Here is a 26,793-nt window from a genome sequence, read left to right on the forward strand (position 1 = left end):
GAGGGGGGGATTTGGGGACACCGGGGTCCCCTAGGAACGAGGAGGGGGATGGGGGCACTAGGGACCCCCCCCCCCCAAAAAAGGTGAGGAGGGGTTGGGGGCAGTTGTGGTCCTAGGGGGGGGGCACTGTGGTTCCCTATTGGGGTATAAAGGGGGGGGGGATTTTGGGGAGGTTTGGGGGCTTTTGGGGGGCTTGGGGGATTTTGGGGGGGACAAGGGGGGGGCAAAAGGGGGGGACTCACCCAGGAGCAGCAGGACGAGGGCGGGGGGCCAGGGGGGCTCATGGTGGCAGCGGGAGCCGAGGCGATGAGAGGGGACGGGGGGGGACGGGTGACGGATCCGCCCCGGGGGGCGGGGGGCAAATATGAAAAGCCCCGCCCCCTTTTTGTAGCCCCGCCCCTTAATTTGGGGGGAGAAGTGTTGGGGGGAAGTGGAGGGGGTGTGACAAAAGGGGGGGGTGAAATTGCCCCCAAATGGGGGAATCTGCCCCTGTGGGGGGAAATTTGCCTCAAGGGGAGTAAAACTGCCCCTGGGGGGTTAAACTGCCCCATGTAGGAGAATTCTGCCCCAAGGGGGGGGAAACTGCCCAAAGGGGGGAAACTGCCCCAAGGGGGGGGGAATTACCCCAAAAGGGGGAGGAAAATGCCCCTGGGGGGGTAAAATTGCCCCAAGGGGGGAGAACTGCCCTAAGGAGGGGAATTGCGCAATGGGGGGGTAAAACTGCAGCAAGGGGGGTTGAAACTGCCCCTGAGGGAGGCAAAACTGCCCCAAGGCGGGGAATTTGCCTCAAGGGGGTAAAACTGCCTCAAGGGGGGAGGAAACTGCCCTAAGGGGGTAAATCTGCCCCGAGGGGGGAAACTGCCCAAAGGGGAGGGGGGAAGTGCCCCAAGGGGGTGAAATGGCCCCAAGGGGGGAAATCTGCCCCTGTGGGGGTAAAATTACCCCAAGGGGGGGGTGAAACTGCCCCTGGGGATGATTATTACCCCAAGGGGGTGATAATTGCCCCCGGAAGGGGTTTTATTGCCCCCAAGAGTGGCAAAACTGCCCCGGGTGGTGACTATCAACCCCCACTGAGGGCAATAAGTGGCGTTGGGGGGTAATTGGGCTGGGGGGGGGCTTAAATTTTCTTTAGGGGGTATTCAGCGTGGTCTGGGGGCTATAAATTCCCCGGGGGGGCAGAAGAGCGCACATGGGGGGGTAAATTTGCCCCGGGGTGGGGCAAAACTGCCCCGTGGGGGGGTTAAAAGATCCCGGGGAGGCTTGGAGGTGGTTGAGGGGGGCAATAAGGGCTCCTGGGGGGGTAAATGCTCACTGGGGGGGGTTAAAAGCCCCCCGGGGGGTTAATTGCCCCCTGGGATGTGTTAATTGCCTCCGGGAAGGGGGTAAGTGCCCCCTCCCCACTGCGCATGCGCGGCTCCCCTCAGCGCGCAGCCGGGGGCGGGGCCGAGCCCCCGCCTGTCCCCCCCACACACACACCGCGCATGCGCGGCTCCGGTTCCGCGCCGCGCCGCCGCGTGGGCGTGGCCGGGCGTCCGCCGCGCTCCCATTGGCCCTCCGGGCGCGGAGGGGGCGTGGCCGGAAGGGAGGCGGGGAAAAGGGGGCGTGGCCAGGAGCGGCGGGAGGGCAGCGGCGGAGCCGGGGGCGCCTCGCGCGTGAGTCACGTGGTTGGGGGGCGCGACCACTTCCGGGGTGCCGGGGGGGGTTCAGGGGGGCGGGAGGAGCCATTTTGGGGGCCCGGGGGGGGGGGGGACGGGGCTGGGGGGGGCACCCAGGGGAGACCCCTGAAGGGGGGGAGGGGCACCGGGGGGAAATGGCCGCCGGTGGGGGCACCCCTGGGTGGTCCTGAGCCGGAACGGGCACCCCTGGGTGCTGGCACCCAAACGTGGGGCACCCTTGGGTGCTGCTAGGCCAATATGGGGCACCCACACCCCAATGGGGGGCACCCATGGGTGCTGCTACTCTGATATGATGACACCCATGGGCTCTTTTAGACCACAAGGGCAAGGGGTACCCATGGGTGGTGCTAGACCAGTATAGGGGCACCCATGGACACTCATGCCCCAGTATAGGGGCACCCATGGGCACCTACACACCATATGGGGCACCCATGGGTGCTCCTACCCCAATATGGGGCACCCATGGGCTCTTCTAGACCATAACAGGCACCCATGGGTGCTGCTACACCAATGTGGGGCACCCATGGGCACCCACACCCCAATACGGGGCACCCTTGGGTGCTCCCATGTCAATTTTGGGCACCCGCACCCCAATATGGGACACCTATGGGCACCTACACACCACATGGGGCACCCATGGGTGCTCCTACACTAATTTTGAGCACCCGCACCCCAATATGGGGCACCCATGGGCACCCGCACCCAGGGAAAGGGGCACCCATGGGCACCTTCACCCTGCTATGGGACACCTGTGGGTGCTCTTACACCAATACGGGGCACCCGTAGGCGCCCTCACCCCAGTGTAGGGTCACCCACGACCACCCCCACCCAACAGTGGGGACACCCACGACCACCCCCACCCAACGAAAACCCCCCAAACCCAACGATGAAGACCCCCGTGACCACCCCCACCCAACGTAGGGTCGCCCATGACCACCCACACCCAATTTATGGTTGCCCACAACCACCCACACCCAACAAAGACCACCCACACCCAACGATGGGGACACCTAAGACCACCCCCACCCAACGCAGGGTCACCCAAGACCACCCCCACCCAACAAAGACCACCCAAACCCAACGATGAGGACCCCCTTGACCACCCCCACCCAACGAAGACCACCCAAACCCAACGATGAAGACCCCTGTGACCACCCCAACCCAACGTAGGGTCACCCAAGACCACCCACACCCAACGAAGACCACCCACACCCAACGATAGGGACCCCCACGACCACCCCCACCCAACAAAGACCCCCCAAACCCAACGATGGGGACCCCCGTGACCACCCCAACCCAACGTAGGGTCGCCCACGACCACCCCCACCCAACAAAGACCCCCCAAACCCAACGATGAAGACCCCCAGGACCACCCCCACCCAACGTAGGGTCACCCAAGACCACCCACACCCAACGAAGACCCCCCAAACCCAACGATGAAGACCCCCGTGACCACCCCCACCCAACGTAGTGTCGGCCATGACCCCCCCCTCCCCCAATAACCTCCCCACGTCCCCCCACCCCACGTAGGGCCGCCCGCCGCCACCCCAACACCCTCTCTCTCCCCTCCCCCCCCACAGCCCGCCATGCCGCCCCCCCTGTGCCTCCGCTGCCGCCGCCCCGCCGCCCTCCGCCGCCCGCGCACCGGCGAGGCGCTGTGCCGCCCCTGCTTCGTGGCCGCCTTCGAGGCCGAAGCCCACCGCGCCCTGCTGGCCGGCGGCCCCCGCGGCCCGGCGAGACCGTGGCCGTGGCCTCCTCGGGGGGGAAGGACTCGGCGGTCCTTGCCACCTCCTCGCCCGCCTGGAGGGGCGCCACGGCTACGGCATGCGCCTGGTGCTGCTCTCGGTGGACGAGGGCATCGCCGGCTACCGGGACGCCTCGCTGGGGGCCGTGAGGAGGGGCCGGGGGGCTCTGCCCCTCCTGGTGGTCTCCTTCGAGGAGCTCTTCGGCTGGAGCATGGACCGGGGTGGCGCGGCGCCTGGCGGGGGGCGCCAGCCACTGCACCTTCTGCGGGGTGCTGCGGCGCCAGGCGCTGGAGAGGGGGGCCAGGCTGCTGGGGGTCGACCGGATCGCCACGGGTGAGGCTGGGGAAGGTGGCGGGAGGGACCGGGAGGCGCTGGGAGGGACTGGGAGGGGAGTGGGAGTGATAGGAGGGGGGTGGGAGGCACTGGGAGGGGAGTGGGTGGCACTTGGAGGGGAGTGGGAGGCACTGGGAGGGGAGGGGGAGGCACTGGGAGGGGAGTGGGAGGCACTGGGAGTGGGTGGCACTGGGAAGGGGAGCGGGAGGGGAGTGGGAGGCACTGGGAGGGGCACTGGGAGGGGAGTGGGAGGGGAGCGGGAGGCACTGGGAGGGACTGGGAGGGGAGTGGGAGTGATAGGAGGGGAGTGGGAGGCACTGGGAGGGGGTGGGAGGGGAGTGGGAAGCACTGGAGGGACTGGGAGTGGATGAAAGGATATGAGAAGGGACTGGGAGGCACTGGGAGGGACTGGAAGGGGAGTGGGAGTGATAGGAGGGGAGTGGGAGGCACTGGGAGGTGATGGGAGGGAACTGGGATGGTCTGGGAGGCACTGGGATGGACTGGGAGAGAACTGGGAAGGAACTGGGAGGGAACTGGGATGGACTGGGCTGAACTGGGCAGCACTGGCGAGCCGCGGCCGTGCCCCGTGTCCCCCCCCCAGGCCACAACGCCGACGACATCGCCGAGACCGTGCTGATGAATTTCCTGCGCGGGGACGTGGCCCGGCTGCGCCGCGCGGCCACCGAGGCCACCGCCACGGCCACCGGGACCACCGAGGCCACCACGAGCCCCCTGGAGGCCACCGAGACCCCTCTGGAGGCCACCACAGACTCCCCAAAGAGCTCCACGGCCTCCGTGACCAGCGGGAGCCCCGTGGGGGCCACCAGGAATTCCACGGAGGTCATCGCGAAGTCCACGGAGGCCACCACGAATTGTTCGGAGGCCACCACGAGGCCTGTGGAGGCCACCAGGAGCCCCGTGAAGGTCCCTGTGGCCTCCACAACCTCCACCAACCCCACGGAGACCACCACGAACCCCACGGAGACCACCAACAACCCCATGGAGAACCAACAACCCATGGAGACCCCCACAAAGCTTGTGGAGGCCACCAGGAGCCCCATGGAGGTTCCTACAGCCTCCACGACCACCACCAGCTCCACGGAGCCCGCCACGAAGCCCACCAAGACCCCCGCCAAGCCCACCAGGAGGACCCCAAAGGCCACCACCAGGCGCCCTAAGCCCACCCACCGCCCCGCGGCCCACCCACGGGTCCCGCGACCCCTGGAGGGCGGCCCGTGGCCCGCGGTGCCCCCGTTGCAAGCCCCTGCGCCACGCCTACGAGAAGGAGATCGTTCTCTACGCCTACTTCGAGGGCTTGGACTACGTCAGCACCGAGTGCGTCTACGCCCCCCACGCCTACCGGGGCCACGCGCGGGCTCTCCTCAAGGACCTGGAGGCCACCCGGGCCAGCACGGTGGCCGCCCTGGGCCACTCGGGCCGCCGGTTGGCGGTGGCCCGCCCAGGTGGCCACCAAGACGTTGGGGGCTTGCGGCCGTTGCGGCTACGCGGCCAGCCAGCCCCTCTGCAAGGCCTGCGTCCTCCTGGCCTCGCTCGAGCGCGGGTTGCCCCCGCTTGGGGTTGGGCAAGAGGTCCTTGGGGTTGGCCACCGGGGACGGCGGGGGCTGGGGTGGCGGCCACGGGGATGGTGGCCACGAGGCTAGCGGTCTTGGGGTTGGTAGCCACGGGGTTGGTGGTCTTGGGGATGGCGGCCACGGGGATGGTGGCCACGGGGACGTTGGTTGTGGGGTTGAGGGCCAAAGGGGTGGTTGCTGTGGGGTTGGTGGCCATGGGGCTAGTGGTCTTGGGGTTGGTAGCCATGGGGTTGGTGGTCTTGGGGTTGATGGTTGTGGGGTGGGTGGGTGTGGGGGTAATGGCCACGGGGGTTGTGGCCATGGGGTTGGTGGCCAAGGGGTTGGTAGTCATGGGGCTGGTGGTCACGGGGCTAGTAGTCTTGGGGTGGTGGCCACAGAGCTGATGACCGTGACCTTGGTGGTCTTGGGGTTGATGGCCATGGGGTTGGTGGTCATGGGGCTGATGGCCATGACCTTGGTGGTCTTGGGGTTGATGGCCATGGGGTTGGTGGTCTTGGGGCTGGTGGCCATGGGGCTGGTGGCCGCGGGGAGGAGGAGGGGCCGGGGACAGTGGGGGAGGGGGAGCGGGAGGTGGAAGTGGAGGTGGTGGGCAGGGGGGGGCGCACGGTGCGGCGCTGGGTGCGGGGGCTGGGCCGGGCCCGGGGCGCCCTCAACATCTGGGACTTCTAGGGGGGGGCAACTGGGGGGGTCTGGGGGCAATTGGGGGGGTCTTGGGGCAATTGGGGGGCTCTGGGGGCAATTGGGAGGGGAAATGAGGGGCAATTGGGGGAGTTTGGGGGCAATGGGGGGGGTCTCGGGGTAATTGGGGGGCCCTGGGGGCAATTGTGCGTATTTTGGGGGGGGAATGAAATAGGGGGGGTGGGGGGCAATTATCTGGGGGTAATTCGAGGGGATCTGGGGGCAGTTGGGAGGGGAAATGGGGGGCAGTTGGGGGGTTCTGGGGGTAATTGGGGGGGGAAACCGGGATGAATAGGGGGGTCTTGGGGTAACTAGGGGCATCTGGGGGCAATTGGGGAGCTCTAGGGGTAATTGAGGGGTTGTGGGGGAAATTCGGGGGGGAGATGGGGGGTAGTTGGGGGGGTTCTGGGGGCATTTGGGGGGCTCTTGGGGCAATTCTTGGGGCAACTGGGGAGGGAAATGGGGGGCAATTGGGCCCTGGGGCAATAGGGGGGTCTGGGGGGCTCTAGGGGCAATATGGGGGCAATTGGGGGTGATTGGGAGGGCTCTAGGGGTAATTAGTGGGGCTGTGGGGGTAATTAGGGGGCCTGGGGTTAATTAGGGGGGGCTTAGGGGTAATTAGGGGGGTCTGGGGGTAATTAGGGGGGGTCTGGGAGTAATTGGGGGGCCCTGGGGGGGCAATTGATCCTGGAGGGGCAATTGGGGGCCCTGGGGGCGGGGTCAGGAGAGGGGGCGTGTCCGTGTGTATGCAAATGAGGCGTGGGCGTGGACATGCAAATAAAAGACTAAAATGTGAGATGCTGGGCGTGGTTATGCAAATGAGATGCGATGTTATGCAAACAACCCACTGGGCCTGGCCTAATTAACGCCAAGCTGCCTGGTTAATTAATACCGCCGGTGGCATGATCGTTATGCAAATGAGGGGGGCGTGGCCAGCCAGGAGACCCACGGAGGCGTGCTGCAGGGCGGGCTGGGCGTGGCCCGTTATGCAAACGAGCCACCGAGGGGGCGTGGCCACGCAAACGAACGCGTACAAGGAAGCGCGGGTCCGCGGGAGGGGGCGTGGCTTGATATGCAAATGAACGCAGGGGGCGTGGCCGCGCCGCCAGCCCGGCGGGACGGGGTCATTTGCATGCGCGGCCCCGCCCCCGGTGACGTCACTTCCGCCGCGTCGGCCGCAGGAAAATGTCGGGGCTGCGGCTGGGGCTGGGGCCGGCCAAGGAGCCGCTGGGGCTGGTGCGGGGCCTGCAGTGGGTGCGTGGCACTGGGGGGGACTGGGAGGCACTGGGGGGGACTGGGGAGGGACTGGGGGGGGCTGGGGGGGGCTGGGAGCCTTCCTGCGGGGGGCGGGGGGGGACGGGGAGGGACTGGGAGGCACTGGGAGGGGATTGGGAGGGACTGGGAGGCACTGGGAGGGGACTGGGGAGAACTGGGAGGGACTGCGAGCCTTCCTGGGGAGTACTGGGAGGGGACTGGGGGGCACTGGGAGGGACTGTGAGCCACTGTGAGCCTTCCTGGGGGTTACTGGGAAGGGACTGGGAGGGACTGGAGGGTAGTGGGAGGGGATTGGGGGGCATTAGGAGGGACTGGGAGGGGACTGGGAAGGGACTGGGGGGCACTGGGAGGGACTGGGGGGCACTGGGAGGGACTGGGAGTCTTCCTGGGGGGTACTGGGAAGGGACTGGGGGGAACTGGGAGGGACTGGGAGGGGACTGGGGGCACTGGGAGGGACTGGGAGTCTTCCTGGGGGGTACTGGGAAGGGACTGGGAGGGGACTGGGGGGCACTGGGAAGGACTGTGAGTTTTCTTGGGGGGGACTGGGAGGGGACTGGGGAGCACTGGGAGGGACTGCGAGCTTTCTTGGGGGGTACTCGGAGGGGACTGGGAGAGGACTGGGGGGAACTGGGAGGGACTGCGAGTCTTCCTGGGGGGTACTGGGAAGGGACTGGGGAGAACTGGGAGGGGACTGGGGGGCACTGGGAAGGACTGCGAGCTTTCTTGGGGGGTACTGGGAGGGGACTGGGAGGGGACTGGGGAGCACTAGGAGGGACTGGGAGTCTTCCTGGGGGAGCACTGGGAGGGACTGCGAGTCTTCCTGGGGGGTACTGGGAGGGGACTGGGGGGGACTGGGAAGGGACTGGGGGGAACTGGGAGGGACTGGAAGGGGACTGGGGGGCACTGGGAGGGGACTAGGAGCGCTGGGGGGGGTTCTGGGAGGGGACTGGGAGCGACTGGGAGCCTTCCTGGGGGGGCTGGGGAGGCCTGAGAGAGACTGGGAAGGTTTGGGAGACTTGCTGGTGGGTACTGGGAGCACAGGGAGGGACTGGGAGGGGGCTGGGAGGGACTGGGAGCCTTCCTGAGAGGTGCTGGGAGGCGACTGGAAGGGACTGGGAGCAACTGGGGGGGGCTGGGGGGGGGTTGAGGAGGACTGGGTGGAACTGGTAGTGCTGGGGGGGGACTAGGAGGGGGCTGGGGGGGCAACTGGGGGTTACTGGGAGTGGACTGGGAGAGGCTGGGAGGGACTGGGAGCGTTTCTAGGAGTTGCTGGGAGCACTGGGGAGTTACTGGGAGGTAACTGGTATGTACTGGGGGGGACGGGGAGACGACTGGGGGTACTGGGAGTGTACTGGAGGGGACTGGGAGATGACTGGGAGTGCTGGGGGGTACTGGGAAGGGGCAGGGGGGGCTGGTAGGGACTGGGAGCCTTTCTAGGGGCTGCTGGGAGCACTGAGGGGGTTACTGGGGAGGCTGGGAGTGCTGGGAAGGACTGGGAGCGCTGGGAGGGGCAACTGGGGGTTACTGGGAAGGATTGGGAGTCTTTCTAGGAGTGTTGTGGGGGGTTACTGGGAGGGGTCTGGGAGTGCTGGGGGGTTACTGGGGCAGGTCTGTGGGGCTCTTGGAGCGGACTGGGAGTACTGGGGGATACTGGGAAGGGACTGGGAGTACTGGGAGGGGTGCAGGACATGGAGGGGTCCTCGTGGGAGGGACTGGGAGCACTGGGAGGGGGTTGCTGGGAGGAAGCTGGGGACCTTCTTGGGAGGGTGTGGGGGTTACTGGGACAGACTGGGAGGGTCTGGGAGCGCTGTGGGAGGGACTGGGGGGGGGAGCTGGGAGATTGTGTGCCTACCTGGGACAGACTTGGGGTTACTGGGATGGACTGGGAACACTGGGGAGGGGAACAGGATAGGGCTGGGGGAAGACCGGGACCTTACTGGGAGGAGGATGGGGCCTTACTGGGAGAGTATGGGAGGGACTGGGGTTTTACTGGGAAGGACTGGGAACACTTTGGGAGGGCCTGGAAAAGCTGGGCAGATTACTGGTTTATACTGGGACGGGCTGGAGAGTTACCGGGAAGGACTGGGAGGGACTGGCAGAGTTCGGGGGGGTGTTACTGGGAGGGACTAGGGGATACTGGGGAGCAGCACAACCCCAGTACGAGCCCCTGGAGAATCCCCTTGTGAGCGGGGGCAGTTTGGGGAGAAACGAGCGCTAATTGGGGCGATCGAGCGCCGCTGATCGTAATTAAAGCGGGTTGTTGGCGTTAATTAACAACAGCGGCCGTTAACGGCTATCGGGGTAATTCGCCCGATAGGCCGTGGGGTAATTAATGGCCAATAGTAATTAGGAGCCGCCTACTACTTGTTTACTACTAGGAGCAACCTCCTATTTAATTACTATCAGGACCAGTTTGTTATTTGATATTAGGAGCAATCTGCTGTTAGATTACTATTAGGAGCAGTCTAGTTACTACTAGGAGCAATCTACGACCTACTTACTATTAGGAGTAAAGTAATTAATTACTATTAGGAGTAATCTACTTTTTTACAATTAGATCCAATCTTTTATTTTTTTCTTGTTGGGTGCAATCTAGTATTTGATTATTATTACAAACAATCTAGTTACTATTAGGAGTAATCTAATATCTAATTACTATCAGAAACAAAGTAGTATCTAATTACTATTAGCAGTAATCCACTATTTATTTACTGTTAGGACCAATCTATTATTTATTTGTTAATGGGTGCAATTTACTATTTGATTACTATTAGGAACAATCTAGTTACTGTTAGGATCAATCTACTATTTAATTACTATTAAGACCAATTAATTTGTTTTTAGGTGCAATCTACTAATTGATTACTGTTAGGAACAATCTAGTTACTATTATGAGCTATCTGCTATTTAATTGGTGGTAGGAATAATTTAATATTTGATTACCACTAGGAGCAATCTAGTTACTATTAGGACTAATCTACTACTCAATTAGTATTAGAAACAATTTACTATTTGATTACTATTAGGAACAACCTAATTACTATTAGGAGTAATCTGCTATTCAGTTAGAATGAGAAACAATTTACTATTTGATTACAGTTAGGAACAAGCTAATTACTACTAGAAGTAATCTACTCTTTGAATATTGTTAGGAACAATTTAATTATTATTAGGAGTAACCTAATTAATATTATGAACAATTTTCTACTTGATTACTATTAACGTTACTAGCTGTAGTTAGTTATCGATTTTTATCTACAACCATTACTCAAGACTAATAATTATGAGTGCTTTTTACTAATTAGTTTATTTTCGAGATTAATTTTGGAAAATTACTGTAGATAATTGGTAACGGGGGTTGTAGTAATGAGTCGCTGTTAATTAGTGGTTATTAGTGGCAATTTGGGGTGAATTCTGCTGGTAACGGGGTTGTAGCTGTGGGTGACACGTTTTTTTTTTGCCAAAACCTGCAGAATTGTGTTGGGATGGGGCCTGTAATGCTCCAAAATGAAGGATTTCCCCCCCAAAAATGAAGGATTTCCCCCCAAAAAATGAAGGATTTTCCCCCCAAAATGAAGGATTTCCCCCCAGAATGAAAAAAATCATGGCGATAAATGAAAATTAATCATGAAAAAGGAGAGAAAAAATGTTTTATTTGGGTGATTGTGGGGTTTTGAGTAAATAATGATTTTTTTTTTTATTACGAGTTTTAATTTTTGAGGGTTAAAAATTGGGAAAAAAATGTGAAATTGGATTCAAAAGATTTCTGGTAAAAAAAATGAATCAGGTTTTAATAATATAAGTTAAAATAGGATTTAGTTAAGGTAAATTTAAGGTAAAATTACTGTAAAAACAGGTATTTTTAGACATTTGGAAAAGCAAACTTGAAATTTGAATTTTACCCTCATTTAGTAAATTTAATTGAAAATGGCTTCCTGCTCTGATGTCGCAGTTCATCCCAAAATCGCCTCACTTGTTGTTTTCGCCCCGATATTTCAGTATTTCGATATTTTTGCCGGATGATTTTTTCCCTAACCGCTTCTTTTCGTCCCTTTTTTTGTGCGCGAAACCCCTTTTTTCCCTCTTTCCCCCCCCCCCCCCAGTTTTTCTCCATCTTCGCCTTCGCCACCTGCGGGGGGTACAGCGGGAAAGTCTCCTACTGGGTGAGCTGCAACGGAAAACCCAACGTTACCGTCACGGTGCCCTTCGGTTACCCGTTCCGGTGAGTTTTTACCCCAAATCCCCGCTCTCGCAGTTTGGGGCGGATTTGGGGGATTTTGGTAGCTCCGGGTGGTGGGGAAGGATGAAAAGGTTCCCTAAAATGTGGGAGACCACCGGGCGTTGGGTGGGAGACCCCCTACTTGGCCAACTGGTGCCCGTAGGCCGCGGTTGGTGGAAAAGGGAGATTTGGGGAGATTTGGGGGATGTTGGGGTCCGAGGAAGTCCAAGAAAATCCGAGGAAATCTCCTTAAATTTGGGAGTGGAAGAGGAGAGGAGCAGGAGTTGGGTTGGAGACCTGTAGGGTTGGCCAACCGGCACCTGTAGGATGTGGTTGAGGGGAAAATGGGGGTCTAGAAGGGTTTGGGGGGGTCTTGGGGTTCAAGGAAATCCAAGAAAATCCGAGGAAATCTCCTTAAATTTGGGAGTGGAAGAGGAGAGGAGCAGCCGTTGGGTTGGAGACCTGTAGGGTTGGCCAACCAGCACCCATAGGACGTGGTTGATGGGAAATGGAGGTTTGGGGGGGTCTTGGGGTTCAAGGAAGTCCAAGAAAATCCAGGAAAATGTCCTCAAATTTGGGTGTGGAAGAGGAGAGGAGCAGCCGTTGGGCTGGAGACCTGTAGGGTTGGCCAACCGGCACCTGTAGGACGTGGTTGAGGGGAAAATGGGGGTCTAGAAGGGTTTGGGGGGGTCTTGGGGTTCAAGGAAATCCAAGAAAATCCAGGAAAATGTCCTCAAATTTGGGAGTGGAAGAGGAGAGGAGCAGCCGTTGGGTTGGAGACCTGTAGGGTCGGTCAACCGGACCGCGTAGGACGCATTTGGGGGGAAAATAAACCCGGTGAAGGATCTGTGGGGTGGCTACGGGGTGGGGAGAGGTGAGGACACCCCCCTCACCCCCCGCCCGCCCCCCCCCCCCAGGTTGAACCAGGCCGTCTTCTCGCCGCCGACGGCCGAGCTGTGCAACAAGACGGAGCCGGGGGAGGTGCACCTGGTGGGCGACTTCTCCTCCTCGGCCCAGTTCTTCGTCACCGTCGCCGTCTTCGCCTTCCTCTACAGCATGGCCGCCCTCGCCGTCTACCTGGGCTACTTCCACCTCTACCGGGGGGCGGGCGGGAAGCTGCCCTTGGCGGTGAGTCCGTCCGTCCGTCCGTCCTTGTGGTGGTGGGGGGGGGGGGGGCCTACGGGGCGGACTACAGCTCCCACAATGCATCGTGTCGTGTTTGGGTGGACTACAACCCCCATAATGCATTGTGTCATGGGGATCGGGGAGCCTGTTGGCCTGGTGGCAATATGGCCGCCATTCGTAGAGGTCCCATGGTGCACCAGGGCGTTGTGGGGGTTGCGGCCTGCCCTGTGGGGCAGCCCTAGCCCAGGACTACAACTCCCACAATGCACTGTGTTGTGTTTGGGTGGACTACAACTCCCATAATGCACTGCGTCGCAGGGATCGGGGAGCCTGTTGGCCTTGTGGCAATATGGCCGCCGTTCGTAGAGGTCCCATGATGCACCAGGGCATTGTGGGGTTTGCGGCCTACCCTGTAGGGCAGCCGTAAAGGGGCAACACCCCTGGGACTACAACTCCCACAATGCATCGTGCTCTACATGCTGAGGTGCCTCCCATGATCCTTTGCCCTGGGGGGGCTGGGCTACTGGCCTTCCCAACCTGGTGGCCCCCATTGGCCAGTCCATGGCTCCCCCGCCCCCTGAGGCATCATGGGAGTTGTAGTCTGAGCCCCTCCCGCCCTGAGGCATCATGGGAGTTGTAGTCCTGGGGGTATTGGGGTGGGAATTTGGGGCGCGGGGGGGCGTTTTGGGGGGTTTATAACCCCCCCCCCGAATTTCTCTCCTGCTGCTGCCGTGGACAGGGCACGGGGTAAGTTCCTCCCCTAATTTTTGGGGTCTCGGTCCCCAAATACCCCGGTTTTCCCCCCAAAAATCGCACGGGGGCAGGATTTGGGGGCACAGTGCGGGGATCCCCCTCTTTGGGGGGGGGCTGGAATCGGGGGGGATGGGAGGGTTCTCCCCGCCTCCCCGAGGTTTGGGTTTTGGGGTCCCGAAGGACTTGGGGGTGTCCCCCGTATTTGGGATTTGGGGGCTGGCCCCTCGCGCTGTCAGTTTTTGGGGTCCCTCCCCCAAAAATTAGGGTCTGTCCCCCTCAAGCTTTTGGGGTCCACCTGGATCACTTGGATTTGGGGTTCTGCAGTGGGATTTGGGGTTCCCCAAGGGATTTGGGGTCCCCTCAAATTTTCGGGGTCCACCTGGATCGGTGGGACTTGGGGTTTTCCAGTGGGATTTGGGGTTCTCCAAGAGGATTGGGGTTCCCTCAAGTTTTTGGGGTCCACCTGGATCTGTGGGCTTTGGGGTTCACCGTTGGGATTTGGGGTTCTCCAAGGGGTTTGGGGTCTCTCCCCTCTAGTTTTTGGGGTCCACCTGGATCTGTGGGCTTTGGGGTTCTCCAGTGGGACTTGGGGTTCTCCAAGGGGTTTGGGCTCTCTCCCCTCTAGTTTTTGGGGTCCACCTGGATCTGAGGGACTTGGGGTTCTCCAAGAGGATTGGGCTCTGTCCCCCTCAAGCTTTTGGGGTCCACTGCATCTGTGGGATTTGGGGCTTTCCAGTGGGATTTGGGGTTCTCCAAGAGGATTGGGGTTCCCTCAAGTTTTTGGGGTCCCCTCGGATCTGAGGGACTTGGGGTTCACCGTTGGGATTTGGGGTTCTCCAAGGGGTTTGGGCTCCCTCCCCTCAAATTTTTTGGGTTCACCTGGATCTGAGGGACTTGGGGTTCTCCAAGGAATTTGGGGTTTCTCTCCCCTAGTTTTTGGGGTCCACCTGGATCTGTGGGATTTGGGGTTTTCCAGTGAGATTTGGGGTTCTCCAAGAGGATTGGGGTTCCCTCAAGTTTTTGGGGTCCACCTGGATCAGTAGGATTTGGGGTTTTCCAGTGGGATTTGGAGTTCTCCAAGGGATTTGGGGTCTCCCCCCTTATGTTTTGGGGTCCACCTGGATCTGTGGGCTTTGGGGTTCTCCAGGGGGACTTGGGGTTCTCCAAGGGGTTTGGGCTCTCTCCCCTATAGTTTTTGGGGTCCACCTGGATTTGAGGGACTTGGGGTTCTCCAAGAGGATTGGGCTCTGTCCCCCTCAAGCTTTTGGGGTCCACCTGGATCTGTGGGACTTGGGGTTTTCCAGTGGGATTTGGGGTTCTCCAAGAGGATTGGGGTTCCCTCAAGTTTTTGGGGTCCGCTCGGATCTGAGGGACTTGGGGTTCACCGTTGGGATTTGGGGTTCTCCAAGGGGTTTGGGCTCCCTCCCCTCAAATTTTTGGGGTCCACCTGGATCAGTTGGATTTGGGGTTTTCCAGGGGGATTTGGAGTTCTCCAAGGGATTTGGGGTCTCCCCCCTTATGTTTTGGGGTCCACCTGGATCTGTGGGCTTTGGGGTTCTCCAGGGGGACTTGGGGTTCTCCAAGGGGTTTGGGCTCTCTCCCCTCAAGCTTTTGGGGTCCACCTGGGTCTGTGGGATTTGGGGTTCTCCAGTGGGATTTGGGGTTCTCCAAGGGATTTGGGGTCCCCTCAAGCTTTTGGGGTCCACCTGGATCTGCGGGATTTGGGGTTCTCCAGTGGGATTTGGGGTTCTCCAAGGGGATTGGGGTCTGTCCCCTCAAATTTTTGGGGTCCACTTGGATCTGTGGGTCTTTGGGTTCTCCAAAGAATTTGGGGTCTTTCTCCTCTAGCTTTTGGGGTCCACCTGGATCTGTGGGACTTGGGGTTCACCGGTGGGCTTTGGGGTTCTCCAAGGGGTTTGGGCTCTCTCCCCTCGCCTTTTTGGGGCCCGCCTCCGCCTTGTGCGCCTCGGGCTCCGTCCGTGCCGCGTCCTCCCCTCCCCACCCCACATTTTTTCGGGGTGCCCCCCCTCACCTCCTGTGTCCCCCCCCTCCCCCAAAAAAGGACTTCCTGGCCACCGTGGCCTTCTCCTTCCTGTGGCTGGTGAGCACCTCGGCGTGGGCCAAGGCCCTGACGGACGTCAAGATCTCGACGGGTGCCCCCCTGCCCAACTGCAACGGCCCCCGCGTCGCCTGCTACCACGCGGGGGTCAGCCCCATGGGGTCCCTCAACGTCTCCGTGGTGGGTGCCGGGGAGGGGAAACTGAGGCGGGGCGGGGGGGGGGGGGCGGGGAAGGGAAGAAAATGGCGGTGGGGGGGAAACTGAGGCATGGGGAGGGGAAAAAATGGAGGGTGGGGGGGAAACTGAGGCACGGGGAGGGGAAGGGAATGGAGGGTGGGGGAAACTGAGGCATGGGGAGGGGAAGAAAATGGGGGTGGGGGGGGAACGGAGGCATGGGGAGGGGAAAAAATGGAGGGTGGGGGGAAACTGAGGCACGGTTGAGGGAGATTTAGGGGGAAACGGAGGCCGGGATGAGAAAACGGGGAGGAAAATTGAGTGTAGGGGAAACTGAGGCACGGGGAGGGGAAGGGAATGGAGGGTTGGGGGGGGGGAAACTGAGGCACGGGGTGGGTGTTTTGGGGTGGCCTCACATCCCCCCCCCCCCCCAATTCGCGTCCCTCCAGGTCTTCGGCTTCCTCAACCTCGTCCTCTGGGCCGGCAGCTCCTGGTTCGTCTACAAGGAGACCGACTTCCACCGCCCGGCCCCGCCGCCCCCCGCCGCCCCCACCGCCATGTAACCCCCCCACCCCCGGCCCCCCCAAATTCCTTCCCCGACCAGGGTCCGTGTCCCCGTCCCCCCCCCCCCACCCCAAAAAATTTCCCGGCCCCCCTCGTCACCACCTCCGGCTTTTCTCCGGGGAGTCGCTCCCGGAATTTCCGCCCCCCCCTCGGCGTCGTCGGTCTTAGTATTGTTTTTGGGGGGCCTTGTTTTTGGGTGGGGGGGGGTCGCTAAATTTGGGTCATTTTTACTTTTAGTGGTATTTTTGGGTGGGAGTCGCTAAATTTGGGATTTTTTTTTTTTTTTGCATTTTTGGGTGGGGGTCGCTAAATTTGGGTAATTTTTATTTTTAGTGTTACTTTTGGGTGGGAGTCGCTAAATTTGGGATTATCTTTTTGTTGTAGTTTAGGGTGCGTGTTGCTAAATTTGGGTCATTTTTATTTTTAGTGTTATTTTGGCGTGGGAGTCGCTAAATTTGGGATTTTTTTTTTTTGCGTTTTTGGGTGGGGGTTGCTAAATTTGGGTAATTTTTATTTTTAGTGTTATTTTTGGGTGGGAGTTGCTAAATTTGGGATTATTATTTATTTTATTTGTATTTTTTTGGTATTCTTGGGTAGGGGTCGCTAAATTGGGGCATGTTTTTTTTTTAGTGTTATTTTTGGGTGGGGGTCGCTAAATTTGCGATTTTTTGTATTTTTGGGTGGAAGGGGTCACTAAATTTGGGTTTAGTATATTTTTTAGTGTTATTTTTGGGTGGGGGGCGCTAAATTTGGGATTACTATTTTTTTTTGGTAGTTTTGGTTGGGGGTCGCTAAATTTGGGGTTAGTATTTTTTTGGTGCTATTTTTGGGTGGTGGTCTCTAAATTTGGGATTATTGCTATTTTTTTGTATTTTTGGTTGGGAGTCTCTAAATTTGAGGTTAGTTTTTTTTTTTTAGTGCTATTTTTGTGTGTGGGTCGCTAAATTTGGGATTAGTATATTTTTTTAGTGCTGTTTTTGGGTGAAGGTTGCTAAATTTGGGAATTTTTTTATTATTTTTCGGTGGGGAGTCACTAAATTTGAGATTAGTTTTTTTTTTTAGTGTTATTTTTGGGTGGGGGTCGCTAAATCTGGGGTTAGTATATTTTTGTAGTGGTGTTTTTGGGTGGGTGGTCACTAAATTTTTTCTTTTAGTGTTATTTTTGCGTGGGGGTCACTAAATTCGGGATTATTATTAATTCTTTCGGTATTTTTGGTCAGGGGGTCGCTAAATTTGAGGTTAGTATTTTTTTTTTTTTAGTGCTGTTTTCGGGTGGGGGGGGGTCGCTGAATTCGGAGCATCCGGGGCTTGCCGGGTTGATATATATATATATTTTTTTTCTTTTTTTTTCCTTTTTTAAGCTAATTTTATTGCCGGAGACAGATCCGCCCGGCGGGAGGCGCTGCCGAGGAAGGGCCCCGATGCCTTCCCCGGGGCGGGGTGGGCGCGGCGCGGCCGCGTGGGTTGGGTGCTGGGTGGGGGCCCCGCGGGCAGAGCGGCGTCCGCCCCTTGGCACGGGCACGGTTGGGCGGCGTTGGCTTGGCCCCGGGCGCGGATCAGCCGCGGTTGGAGCAGGGTGAGGTGGGCACGTGGGAAACGAGGTCGCCTTGACCTTGGGTCGGGCTCGCCTCGTTATTTCTCCTTTTTTTGGGGGCTTTCGGAGGGATTTCGGTCAAGTTGGGTTTGGCCATCGGTTGGCCAACGGCCTTGGCTCGGTGACTTCTTGCAGGTCTTGGCCGACCAGCGGTTTGGCCGGCGGTTGGCCAACGGCCTTTGGCTCGTTGACTTCTTGCAGGTCTCGGTTGACCATCGATGGTTGGTCAACGGGGCAGGGCTGTGATTGGGTTGCACGAGGGCTGCATTGGGATTGGTCAACTTGGCCAAGACCACCTGGATCGAGAGTTGGGTTGGGTCGGGTTTGACCAAGAAGACCACCAAGAGGAGCGGTTGGGTTGGGTCGGGTTTGGGTCGGCCCCTTGGGGACCTCGTTGACCTTCGGTGGTCGCTGGGGCCAGATTTGGGGTCGGGCGTCATCGGGGGGGTTGGATCGGCCCCTTCCAGTTGGCCCTGGGTGGGGATGGGCTCCGATTGGTCGGGATTTGAGTTGAGACGGTCAAGAGCAGGGTCTTGGCTTCATCCAGACGAGGTTCGTGATTGGCTGGGGGGGGGGGGTTGGAGCGGGACAGGATTGGCCCGGTTGGCCCGAGTGGATTTTGGGTTGCGAGTCGCTGATTGGTTGAATTCGGTTAAACGAGACCAAAACCAGTTTCGACCGTTGAAGGTCGGCGTGAGGCAGATCCGTAGGTGACCAATGGTGGCCAGATGGGAGCAGGCATGGGCCAACCTCTTCCAATTGGCCCAGGCCAAAGGCAGTTTGCTCATTGGTTGCTTGCTTGCTTCGATCATGGCTGATTGGCTGTTGGCGGTTGGGTCCATTTGGCATCGGTTGGGTTCCTCCAATCACGGTTGGGTGTCTTGGCCTCTTCCTTCTCCCATTGGCTCCTCCAAGATCTGGATCGACCGCCGATTTCGCGCCACGGTTGGCTTCGCGTCTTCCCGATCGGTCAAGACGCGACGCGACCGCCGCTGATTGGCCGAGCGCGTCACCAAGCCCAGCGTGGCCTTCACCGATTGGCTTGTTCCTAACCCAGGTTACTCATTGGTGGGTGAGTTGACCGAGACCCGCTGGTGATTGGTCCAGGCTTGGGCTCGCCTCTTCCTCGCGAGTCCTCCTCCATGCGTCTTGACCGCCGGTGGCCATCTTGCTCCGCGCCCAACCCTCTCCTACTCCTTCCTCTCAGGGCTCCACCCCCGGGGGGGGCCGGGGGGGCGCGGGGACACCTCCGACGCCCCCCACCCGTGTCCCCAACTCCTCCTGCCCTCGGGGGACCGGGCAGGGACGAACACTACAGCCCCCGCCCCGATGCTTCTACCTACTCTCGGGGGGCAGAGTTACGGTGACCTCAGGGCCCCGTGGGGGCGAGCGTAGCCCAACCCTCGTGGGCGGAGCTTCGTTCCCCTCCTACCCACGCCCCCCCGTTATCTGCTGTTACGGGAACGTGTCCCCCCCAACCCCACCCCCCCCCGGCCACTTTTTCAACGGGGGGGTTGTCCTTGTCCCCCCCCCTGCACTCCCCCCCCCCCGACTTTTTCTGCAACTGCCTCAATAAAGAGATTATGGTGGAATGCCAAGAATCCGTGTCTAGGGGGTCCCCACCCCCCTGGTGGGGCCTTTTTTGGGGTGGTCGGGGGCGTTTTGGGGGTTCCGGTGGGGAGGGTTGGGATGCAGAGAGGGACTCGAGGCTGGTTTTGCTCCTAGTTTATTGTCCCTACCCCCAAATGCGTGTGCCCGTCCGTGTCCTCGTGTCTGCGTGTCCTCGGTCGTAGTCCGCGGTGGCCCGAGTCCGGGTCCCCCGTCGGGTTGCGTGGTCGTCGGGGTTTGCGTCTCCGTGTCCGTACGCGTGGTTGGTGGTGGCCCTACTCGTGGTAGGTGGTGGCCGAGTTCTGTGTCTTGGTGGTCCTGTTTGTGGTGGCCGAGTTCCGTGTCTTGGTGGCCGAGTTCCGTGTCTTGGTGGCCTTACTCAGTGTTAGTAATGGCCAAATTCTGTGTCTTGATGGCCCTACTTGTGGTTGGTAGTGGCCAGGTTCCACGTCTTGGTTGTTCCTACTTGTGGTGTTCAAGTTCTGTGTCTTGGTGGTCCTACTCATAGTAATGGCCAAGTTCCGTGTCTTGGTGGCCCTACTCATGGTAGGTGGTGGTCAAGTTCTGTGTCTTGATGGCCCTACTTGTGGTTGGTGGTGGCCAAGTTCCACATCTTGGTGGTCCTACTTGTGGTGGCCAAGTTCTGTGTCTTAGTGGTCCTACTCATGGTTAGTAATGGCCAAGTTCCGTGTCTTGGTGGCCCTACTCGTGGTTGGTGGTGGTCAAGTTCCACATCTTGGTGTTCCTACTTGTGGTCGGTGGTGGCCAAGCTCCACGTCTTGGTGGCCCTACTTGCAGTGTCCAAGTTCCATGTCTTGGTGGTCCTACTCATGGTTAGTGATGGCCAAGTTCCGTGTCTTGGTGGCCCTACTCATGGTAGGTGGCGGTCAAATTCTGTGTCTTGTGGTCGGTGGTGGCCTGGATTCATGGCCTCGTGTCCTTAGTCGTAGTCCGTGGTGTCCCTACTCATGGTCTGTCCTCCCCCAAGCTCCGTGTCCCTACACAGCATCTGCGGTGGCCCGGCTCGGTGTCGCCACCTCCTAGTTGTTGTTCATGGTGTTCAGGATCCAGTCCACGTAGTTGCACACCCGGGTGTAGACCCCCGGGCGCCCCGGCAGGGCGCAGGTCTGCAGCCCCCACGACACGATGCCTTGGAGGGTCCGGTTACAGGACAGCGGCCCCCCGGAGTCACCCTGCGGGGAGAGGGGGGTGGGGGACACCGTGAGGGGGGTGGGGGACACTTTGGGGGGGGGGGTCCAAGGGTCGGGGTCCACCTTGGGGCCGAGGTTTCCAAGCTGGGTGCAGGGCTTGGGGGTGGAGGACGCGTGGAGTTGGGGGGACATCAAGGTGGGAGGTGGGAGATGATGGAGTGTGGGCCTCCACCAGCAAGATGTGGATATTGGGGGGGGGGTCTTTGGGGTTGGATTTGGGGTGAGGGGGGGCCACAACACAAGGGTTAGTGTAGATTTGGGGGTTCTTACCCAAAAGGGAACGACCACCCTCATTCCTGGGGGATGGGAGCGGGGGCGACTTCGCGAGCACGGGGGTGGCCCAACCGGGGGGGAGGGGGGGGGGGCTTGGAGGGTGGTGTAAAGATGGGGGAGGGATTTTAGGGGTGCCCCCCCCCCCCCCCCCCCCAAAAAAAAAATACCTGGCAGGAGTCGATGCGCTGGTTGCGCACCCCGGCGCAGAGCATGTTGGGGGTGACGCGCCCCGGGTAGGCCCTGCGGCAGACGTCGTCGGGGAAGATGTCCACGTAGGCGCAGATCAGCTGCCGGGGCATGGTCACTGCGGGGGGGAGGGGTGTTGGGGAGGTCGGGGGGGGTGAGGAACACCCCCTGGGGGCTTCCAGGCAGCTCTAGGGCCTACTCATAGGTTACTCATAGGTTACTCACAGGTTACTAATAAGCTACTCGCAAGTTACTCGTGGGATATTCAGACTTACGGCTGTGAGGCAGCTGCCTGATGTCTTGGAAATTACTGGGGCTTGCTATAGGTTTGCTACAGGTTTACTAGTGGCTTATTACAGTTTCAGTGGGGTTTACTAATGGTTTACTAGGGGGGTCACTCTAAGGCTACTGGGTTTCCTATTGGTTTGCTGCACACGTAGTATGGATACAGTGGGGTTTGCTAAAGGTCTACTAGGGGAGTCACTCTAGGATTACCAGGTTTGCTAGGGGTTAGCTATGGGTTTACTACTGGTTCAGTGGGGTTTACTGAAGGTCTACTAGGGGAGCCACACCAGAGTTTCTGAGGTTTACTACGTGTTTAAGACAGCTCTGGTAGGGGGTTGCTGCAGGTTTAGGGGGGATTACTAAGGGTCTGGGGGGGGGGGTCCAGATCTTCTGGGTTTACTATGGCTTAGTACAGGCTTACTACAGGCTTTGTACAGGTTCACTGCGGGATTACTATGGGTTCACTATAGGCTTACTAGATCTTGCTATGGGTTCACTGCAGGATTGCTGTTGGCTAGGGGCTTACTATGGGTTCACTGTAGGCTTACTATGGGTTAACTGTGGGCATACTATAGGATTACTAAAGGCTCACTGCAGGCTCACTCCATGTTCACTACAGGCTCACTATACGCTCACTATCGACTCACTGCAGGCTTACTATGGGCTCACTGCAGGATTACCATGGGCTCACTGCAGGCTCACTTCAGGCTCGCTATGGACTTACTATGGGTTCAGTACAGGCTCACTATGGGCTTACTATGGGTTCACTCCAGGCTCACTGCAGGGTCACTGTTGGTTTGCTATTGGGCTCACTGCTTGCTCGCTACAGGATTACTATGGGCTCACTGCAAGATTACTATGGGTTTACTGTAGGTTCAGTGCAGAATTAGTACGGGCTCACTCTGGGCTCACTGCAGGCTCACTTTGGGCTTACTACAGCCTCACTGCAGGATCACTATGGGCTTCCTATAGGTTCAGTGCAGGATTACTACGGGCTCATTTCAGGATTACTATGGGCTTACTGTGAGTTCACTGCAGGCTCACTCCATTCTTACTCTGGGCTCACTGCAGGCTCACTATGGGCTTATTACAGGTTCACTCCAGAATCACTATGGGCTTACTCTGTGTTCAATGCAGGATTACTATGGGCTCACTGCAGTTTCACTGCAGGCTCACTCTGAGCTCACTCCAGGCTCACTGCAGGATTACTCTAGGCTCATTTCAGGCTTACTCTGGGCTTACTCCAGGCTCATTTCAGGCCCACTTTGGGCTTACTACAGGCTCACTGCAGGATCACTATGGACTTACTATAGGTTCGATGCAGGATTAGTACAGGCTCACTTCAGGCTCACTGCAGGCTCACTCTGGGCTCACTGCAGGATTACTATGGAGTCACTTCAGGCTCACTCAGGGCTTACTCTGGGCTCACTGCAGGCTCACTATGGGCTTACTATAAGTTCAGTGCAGGCTCACTGCAGGCTCACTCCGGGCTTACCCTGGGCTCCCTTCAGGCTCACTGCAGGATTACTATGGGCTCACTTTGGGCTTACTACAGGCTCACTGCAGGATCACTATGGGCTTCCTATAGGTTCAGTGCAGGATTACTATGGGCTCATTTCAGGCTCACTGCAGGATCACTACGGGCTTCCTCCGCACTCACTCCAGGCTCACTCCGTGCTCACCCCGGACTTACTCCGCGCTCCCTCCAACCTCTCACCTTGCGGGGTGGTGACCGTGCCCCACCCTGAGACCAGGCAGGTGGTGCCGGGGGGGCGCGCAGGAGCGGGGCAGGGCCAGGGGTTGCACGGCACGGCTGAGGCGCGCGGGGCGGTCGAGCTGGAGCAGCATGAGGTCGTTGTCCAGCGTGGTGGGGTCGAAGGCCGGGTGGCGGAAGGCGCGCAGGACCCTGCGCTCCTGCTCCGTCCCCTCCGCCTGCCCCAGGTCGTTCTCGCCCAGGCGGACCCGCAGGCCCCTGCGGGGTTGGGGACACGGGGTAGGGACGTTGGGGCCATGGGTAGGGGTTGTGGGGGCGTGAGTAGGGACAGGGGGCCATGGGTAGGGGATGTGGGGGCATGAGTAGGGACATGGGGACGTGGATAAGGGGATGTGGGGCCATGAGTAGGGACGTGGGGACATGGGTAGGGGATGTGGGGACGTGGATAGGGAACATGGAGACATGGGTAGGGGATGTGGGGCCATGAGTAGGGACGTGGGGACGTGGGTAGGGGATGTGGGGCCATGAGTAGGGACGTGGGGACATGGGTAGGGGATGTGGGGCCATGAGTAGGGACGTGGGTAGGGGATGTGGGGCCATGAGTAGGGACGTGGGGACGTGGGTAGGGGATGTGGGGCCATGAGTAGGGACGTGGGGACGTGGGTAGGGGATGTGGGGACGTGGATAGGGAACATGGGGACATGGGTAGGGGATGTGGGGGCATGAGTAGGGACATGGGGACGTGGGTAGGGGACTTGGGGACATGGGTAGGGGATGTGGGGACATGGGTAGGGGATGTGGGGACACGGCTGTCCCCATGTCCTTGTCCTCCAGCCCTGTCCCCACGTCCTCCCCGTGTCCCCCTGTCCCTCTCCCCCTGTCTCTATGTCCCCATGTCCCCATGTCCCCCCATCCCCATGTCCCCACGTCCCTGTCCCCCTGACATCCCCATGTCCCCCTCCCCTGTCCCCCACATCCCCGCGTCCCGTCCCCATGTCCCTGTCCCCCTGCCGTCCCCATCTTCATGTCCCCATCCCATCCCTCATGTCCCCATGTCCCCATATCCCCATCCCCCTGCCATCCCCATCCCCATGTCCCCATCCCGTCCCCCATGTCCCCACACCCCGTCCCCATGTCCCCATGTCCCCATGTCCCTGTCCCCCAGCCCTGTCCCCATGCCTGCCCCATGTCCCCATGTCCCTGTCCCCCTGCCGTCCCCATCCTCATGTCCCCATCCCGTTCCCCTATGTCCCCATGTCCCCACGTCCCCCATCCCCATACCGTCCCCATCCCCATGTCTCCATCCCGTCCCCCACGTCCCCACGCCCCGTCCCTATGTCCCCACATCCCTGTCCCCATGTCCCTGTCACCATGCCCTCCCCATGTCCCCATGTCCCTGTCCCCCTGCCGTCCCCATCCCCATATCCCCATCCCATCCCCCATGTCCCCCTATGCCCCACCCCCCATCCCCCCTGCCCCCACCTGTAGAGGCAGTGGCCGGCCGACAGCACCCAGCGGGGCCGCAGCAGGATCCCGCCGCAGCGCACGGGCTGGTAGATGTACACCTGCCACGGCTGCGAGTAGGGGACGCACGGGTACCCCCCGATGATCCGGTCCTCGTCCTGCACCGCCCGCGGCCGCGGGGCGCACGCCTCCGCCTGGCCCCCGGGGCACGGGGAGCTGGCGGCATCCCCTCCCTCGGCTCCTGCTGCTGGGGACACGGGGGACGGTGTGGGTGGCCCCTTCCCGTGTCCCCTAGGGACGTGGGACCCCAAAAGTGTCCCCTCCTCGTGTCCCTTAGGGACATGGGGCACCAAAAGTGTCCCCTCCCCATGTCCTATAGGCACGTGGGGCACCAAAACTGTCCTGTAGGGATACGGGGACAGCGTGGGTGTCCCCTTCCCATGTCCCCTAGGGACGTGGGACCCCAAAAGTGTCCCCTCCCTGTGTCCTATAGGGACATGGGGTACCATGGGTGGCCCCTTACCATGTCCCATAGGGACGTGGGGCACCAAAACTTTCCCATAGGGACATGGGGATGGCGTGGGTGGCCTCTCCTCGTGTCCCTTAGGGATGTGGGGTACCAAAAGTGTCCCCTCCCCATGTCCTGTAGGGACGTGGGATGCCAGAACTGTCCCACAGGGACACGGGGACAGCGTGCGTGGCCCCTTCTCGTGTCCCATAGGGACGTGGGACACCAAAACTGTCCCTATGGGACACGGGGACAGCGTGGGTGGCCCCTTCCCGTGTCCCCTAGGGACGTGGGATGCTAAAAATGTCCCACAGGGACACGGGGACGGCATGGGTGGCCTCTTCCTGTGTCCCCTAGGGACATGGGACCCCAAAAGTGTCCCCTCCTCGTGTCCTTATAGGGATGTGGGGCACCAAAAGTGTCCCATAAGGGACATGGTGACGGCGTGGGTGGCCCCTTCCCGTGTCCCGTGGGGACGTGGGGCACCAAAACTGTCCCCTTCCTATGTCCCATAGGGATTTGGGATGCCAAAAATGTCCCCTTCCCCATGTCCCCTAGGGAAATCGGGTACCAAAAGTGTCCCCTCCCCATGTCCTATAGGGATGTGGGACACCAAAACTGTCCCATAAGGGACGTGGGGATGGCGTGGGTGTCCCCTTCCCGTGTCCCCTAGGGATGTGGGACCCCAAAAGTGTCCCCTCCTCGTGTGCCTTAGGGACATGGGGCACCAAAAGTGTCCCCTCCCCATGTCCTGTAGGGACGTGGGACACCAAAACTGTCCCATAAGGGACACGGGGACAGCGTGAGTGTCCCCTTCCCGTGTCCCATAGGGATGTGGGGTACCAAAAATGTCCCCTTCTCTTGTCCCGTAGGAATGTGGGACACCAAAAGTGTCCCATAGGGACACGGGGACGGCGTGGGTGTCCCCTTCCCGTGTCCCCTAGGGACATGGGATGCCAAAAATGTCCCACAGGGACACGGGGACGGCATGGGTGGCCTCTTCCTGTGTCCCCTAGGGACATGGGACCCCAAAAGTGTCCCCTCCTCGTGTCCTTATAGGGATGTGGGGCACCAAAAGTGTCCCATAAGGGACGTGGTGACGGCGTGGGTGGCCCCTTCCCGTGTCCCGTGGGGACGTGGGGCACCAAAACTGTCCCCTTCCTATGTCCCATAGGGATTTGGGATGCCAAAAATGTCCCCTTCCCCATGTCCCCTAGGGAAATCGGGTACCAAAAGTGTCCCCTCCCCATGTCCTATAGGGATGTGGGACACCAAAACTGTCCCATAAGGGACGTGGGGACGGCTTGGGTGTCCCCTTCCCGTGTCCCCTAGGGATGTGGGACCCCAAAAGTGTCCCCTTCTCTTGTCCCATAGGGACGTGGGGCACCAAAACTGTCCCATAGGGACATGGCGATGGCGTGGGTGGCCCCTTCCCGTGTCCCCTAGGGACGTGGGACCCCAAAAGTGTCCCCTCCTCGTGTGCCTTAGGGACATGGGGCACCAAAAGTGTCCCCTCCCCATGTCCTGTAGGGACGTGGGACACCAAAACTGTCCCATAAGGGACACGGGGACAGCGTGCGTGGCCCCTTCCCGTGTCCCATAGGGACATGGGGTACCAAAAATGTCCCCTTCTCTTGTCCCGTAGGAATGTGGGACACCAAAAGTGTCCCATAGGGACACGGGGACGGCGTGGGTGGCCCCTTCCCATGTCCCCTAGGGATGTGGGATGCCAAAACTGTCCCACAGGGACATGGGGA

The 26,793-nt window shown here is 59.8% G+C and overlaps 3 protein-coding genes across 3 annotated transcripts; 2 read left to right on the forward strand and 1 right to left on the reverse strand.

The window, feature by feature from the left end:
• Positions 1 to 1,466: 1,466 nt before the first annotated feature.
• On the forward strand, positions 1,467 to 6,148 carry CTU1 (cytosolic thiouridylase subunit 1). Its single transcript, XM_066987011.1, is given in 6 exon segments — positions 1,467 to 1,652; positions 3,257 to 3,398; positions 3,401 to 3,457; positions 3,460 to 3,640; positions 3,642 to 3,754; positions 4,356 to 6,148. Coding segments are annotated over 6 exon segments (2,457 nt in total). The 5' UTR covers positions 1,467 to 1,481.
• A 997-nt stretch (positions 6,149 to 7,145) lies between these two features.
• LOC125181358 (synaptophysin-like protein 1) lies at positions 7,146 to 16,625 on the forward strand. Its single transcript, XM_066986974.1, has 5 exons — positions 7,146 to 7,278; positions 11,403 to 11,521; positions 12,436 to 12,646; positions 15,459 to 15,635; positions 16,079 to 16,625. The coding sequence occupies exons 1-5, from the start codon at positions 7,210 to 7,212 to the stop codon at positions 16,190 to 16,192; spliced, it is 690 nt and encodes a 229-aa protein (XP_066843075.1). The 5' UTR covers positions 7,146 to 7,209; the 3' UTR covers positions 16,193 to 16,625.
• A 3,810-nt stretch (positions 16,626 to 20,435) lies between these two features.
• LOC136788464 (kallikrein-14-like) lies at positions 20,436 to 25,061 on the reverse strand. The gene is given in 7 exon segments (XM_066987012.1): positions 20,436 to 20,588; positions 21,047 to 21,183; positions 23,068 to 23,122; positions 23,124 to 23,343; positions 23,801 to 23,818; positions 24,547 to 24,775; positions 25,052 to 25,061. Coding segments are annotated over 7 exon segments (822 nt in total).
• Positions 25,062 to 26,793: the final 1,732 nt, after the last annotated feature.

The sequence above is a fragment of the Anser cygnoides genome, chromosome 37 (assembly GCF_040182565.1).
Source record: "Anser cygnoides isolate HZ-2024a breed goose chromosome 37, Taihu_goose_T2T_genome, whole genome shotgun sequence".
Lineage (NCBI taxonomy): Eukaryota > Metazoa > Chordata > Aves > Anseriformes > Anatidae > Anser > Anser cygnoides.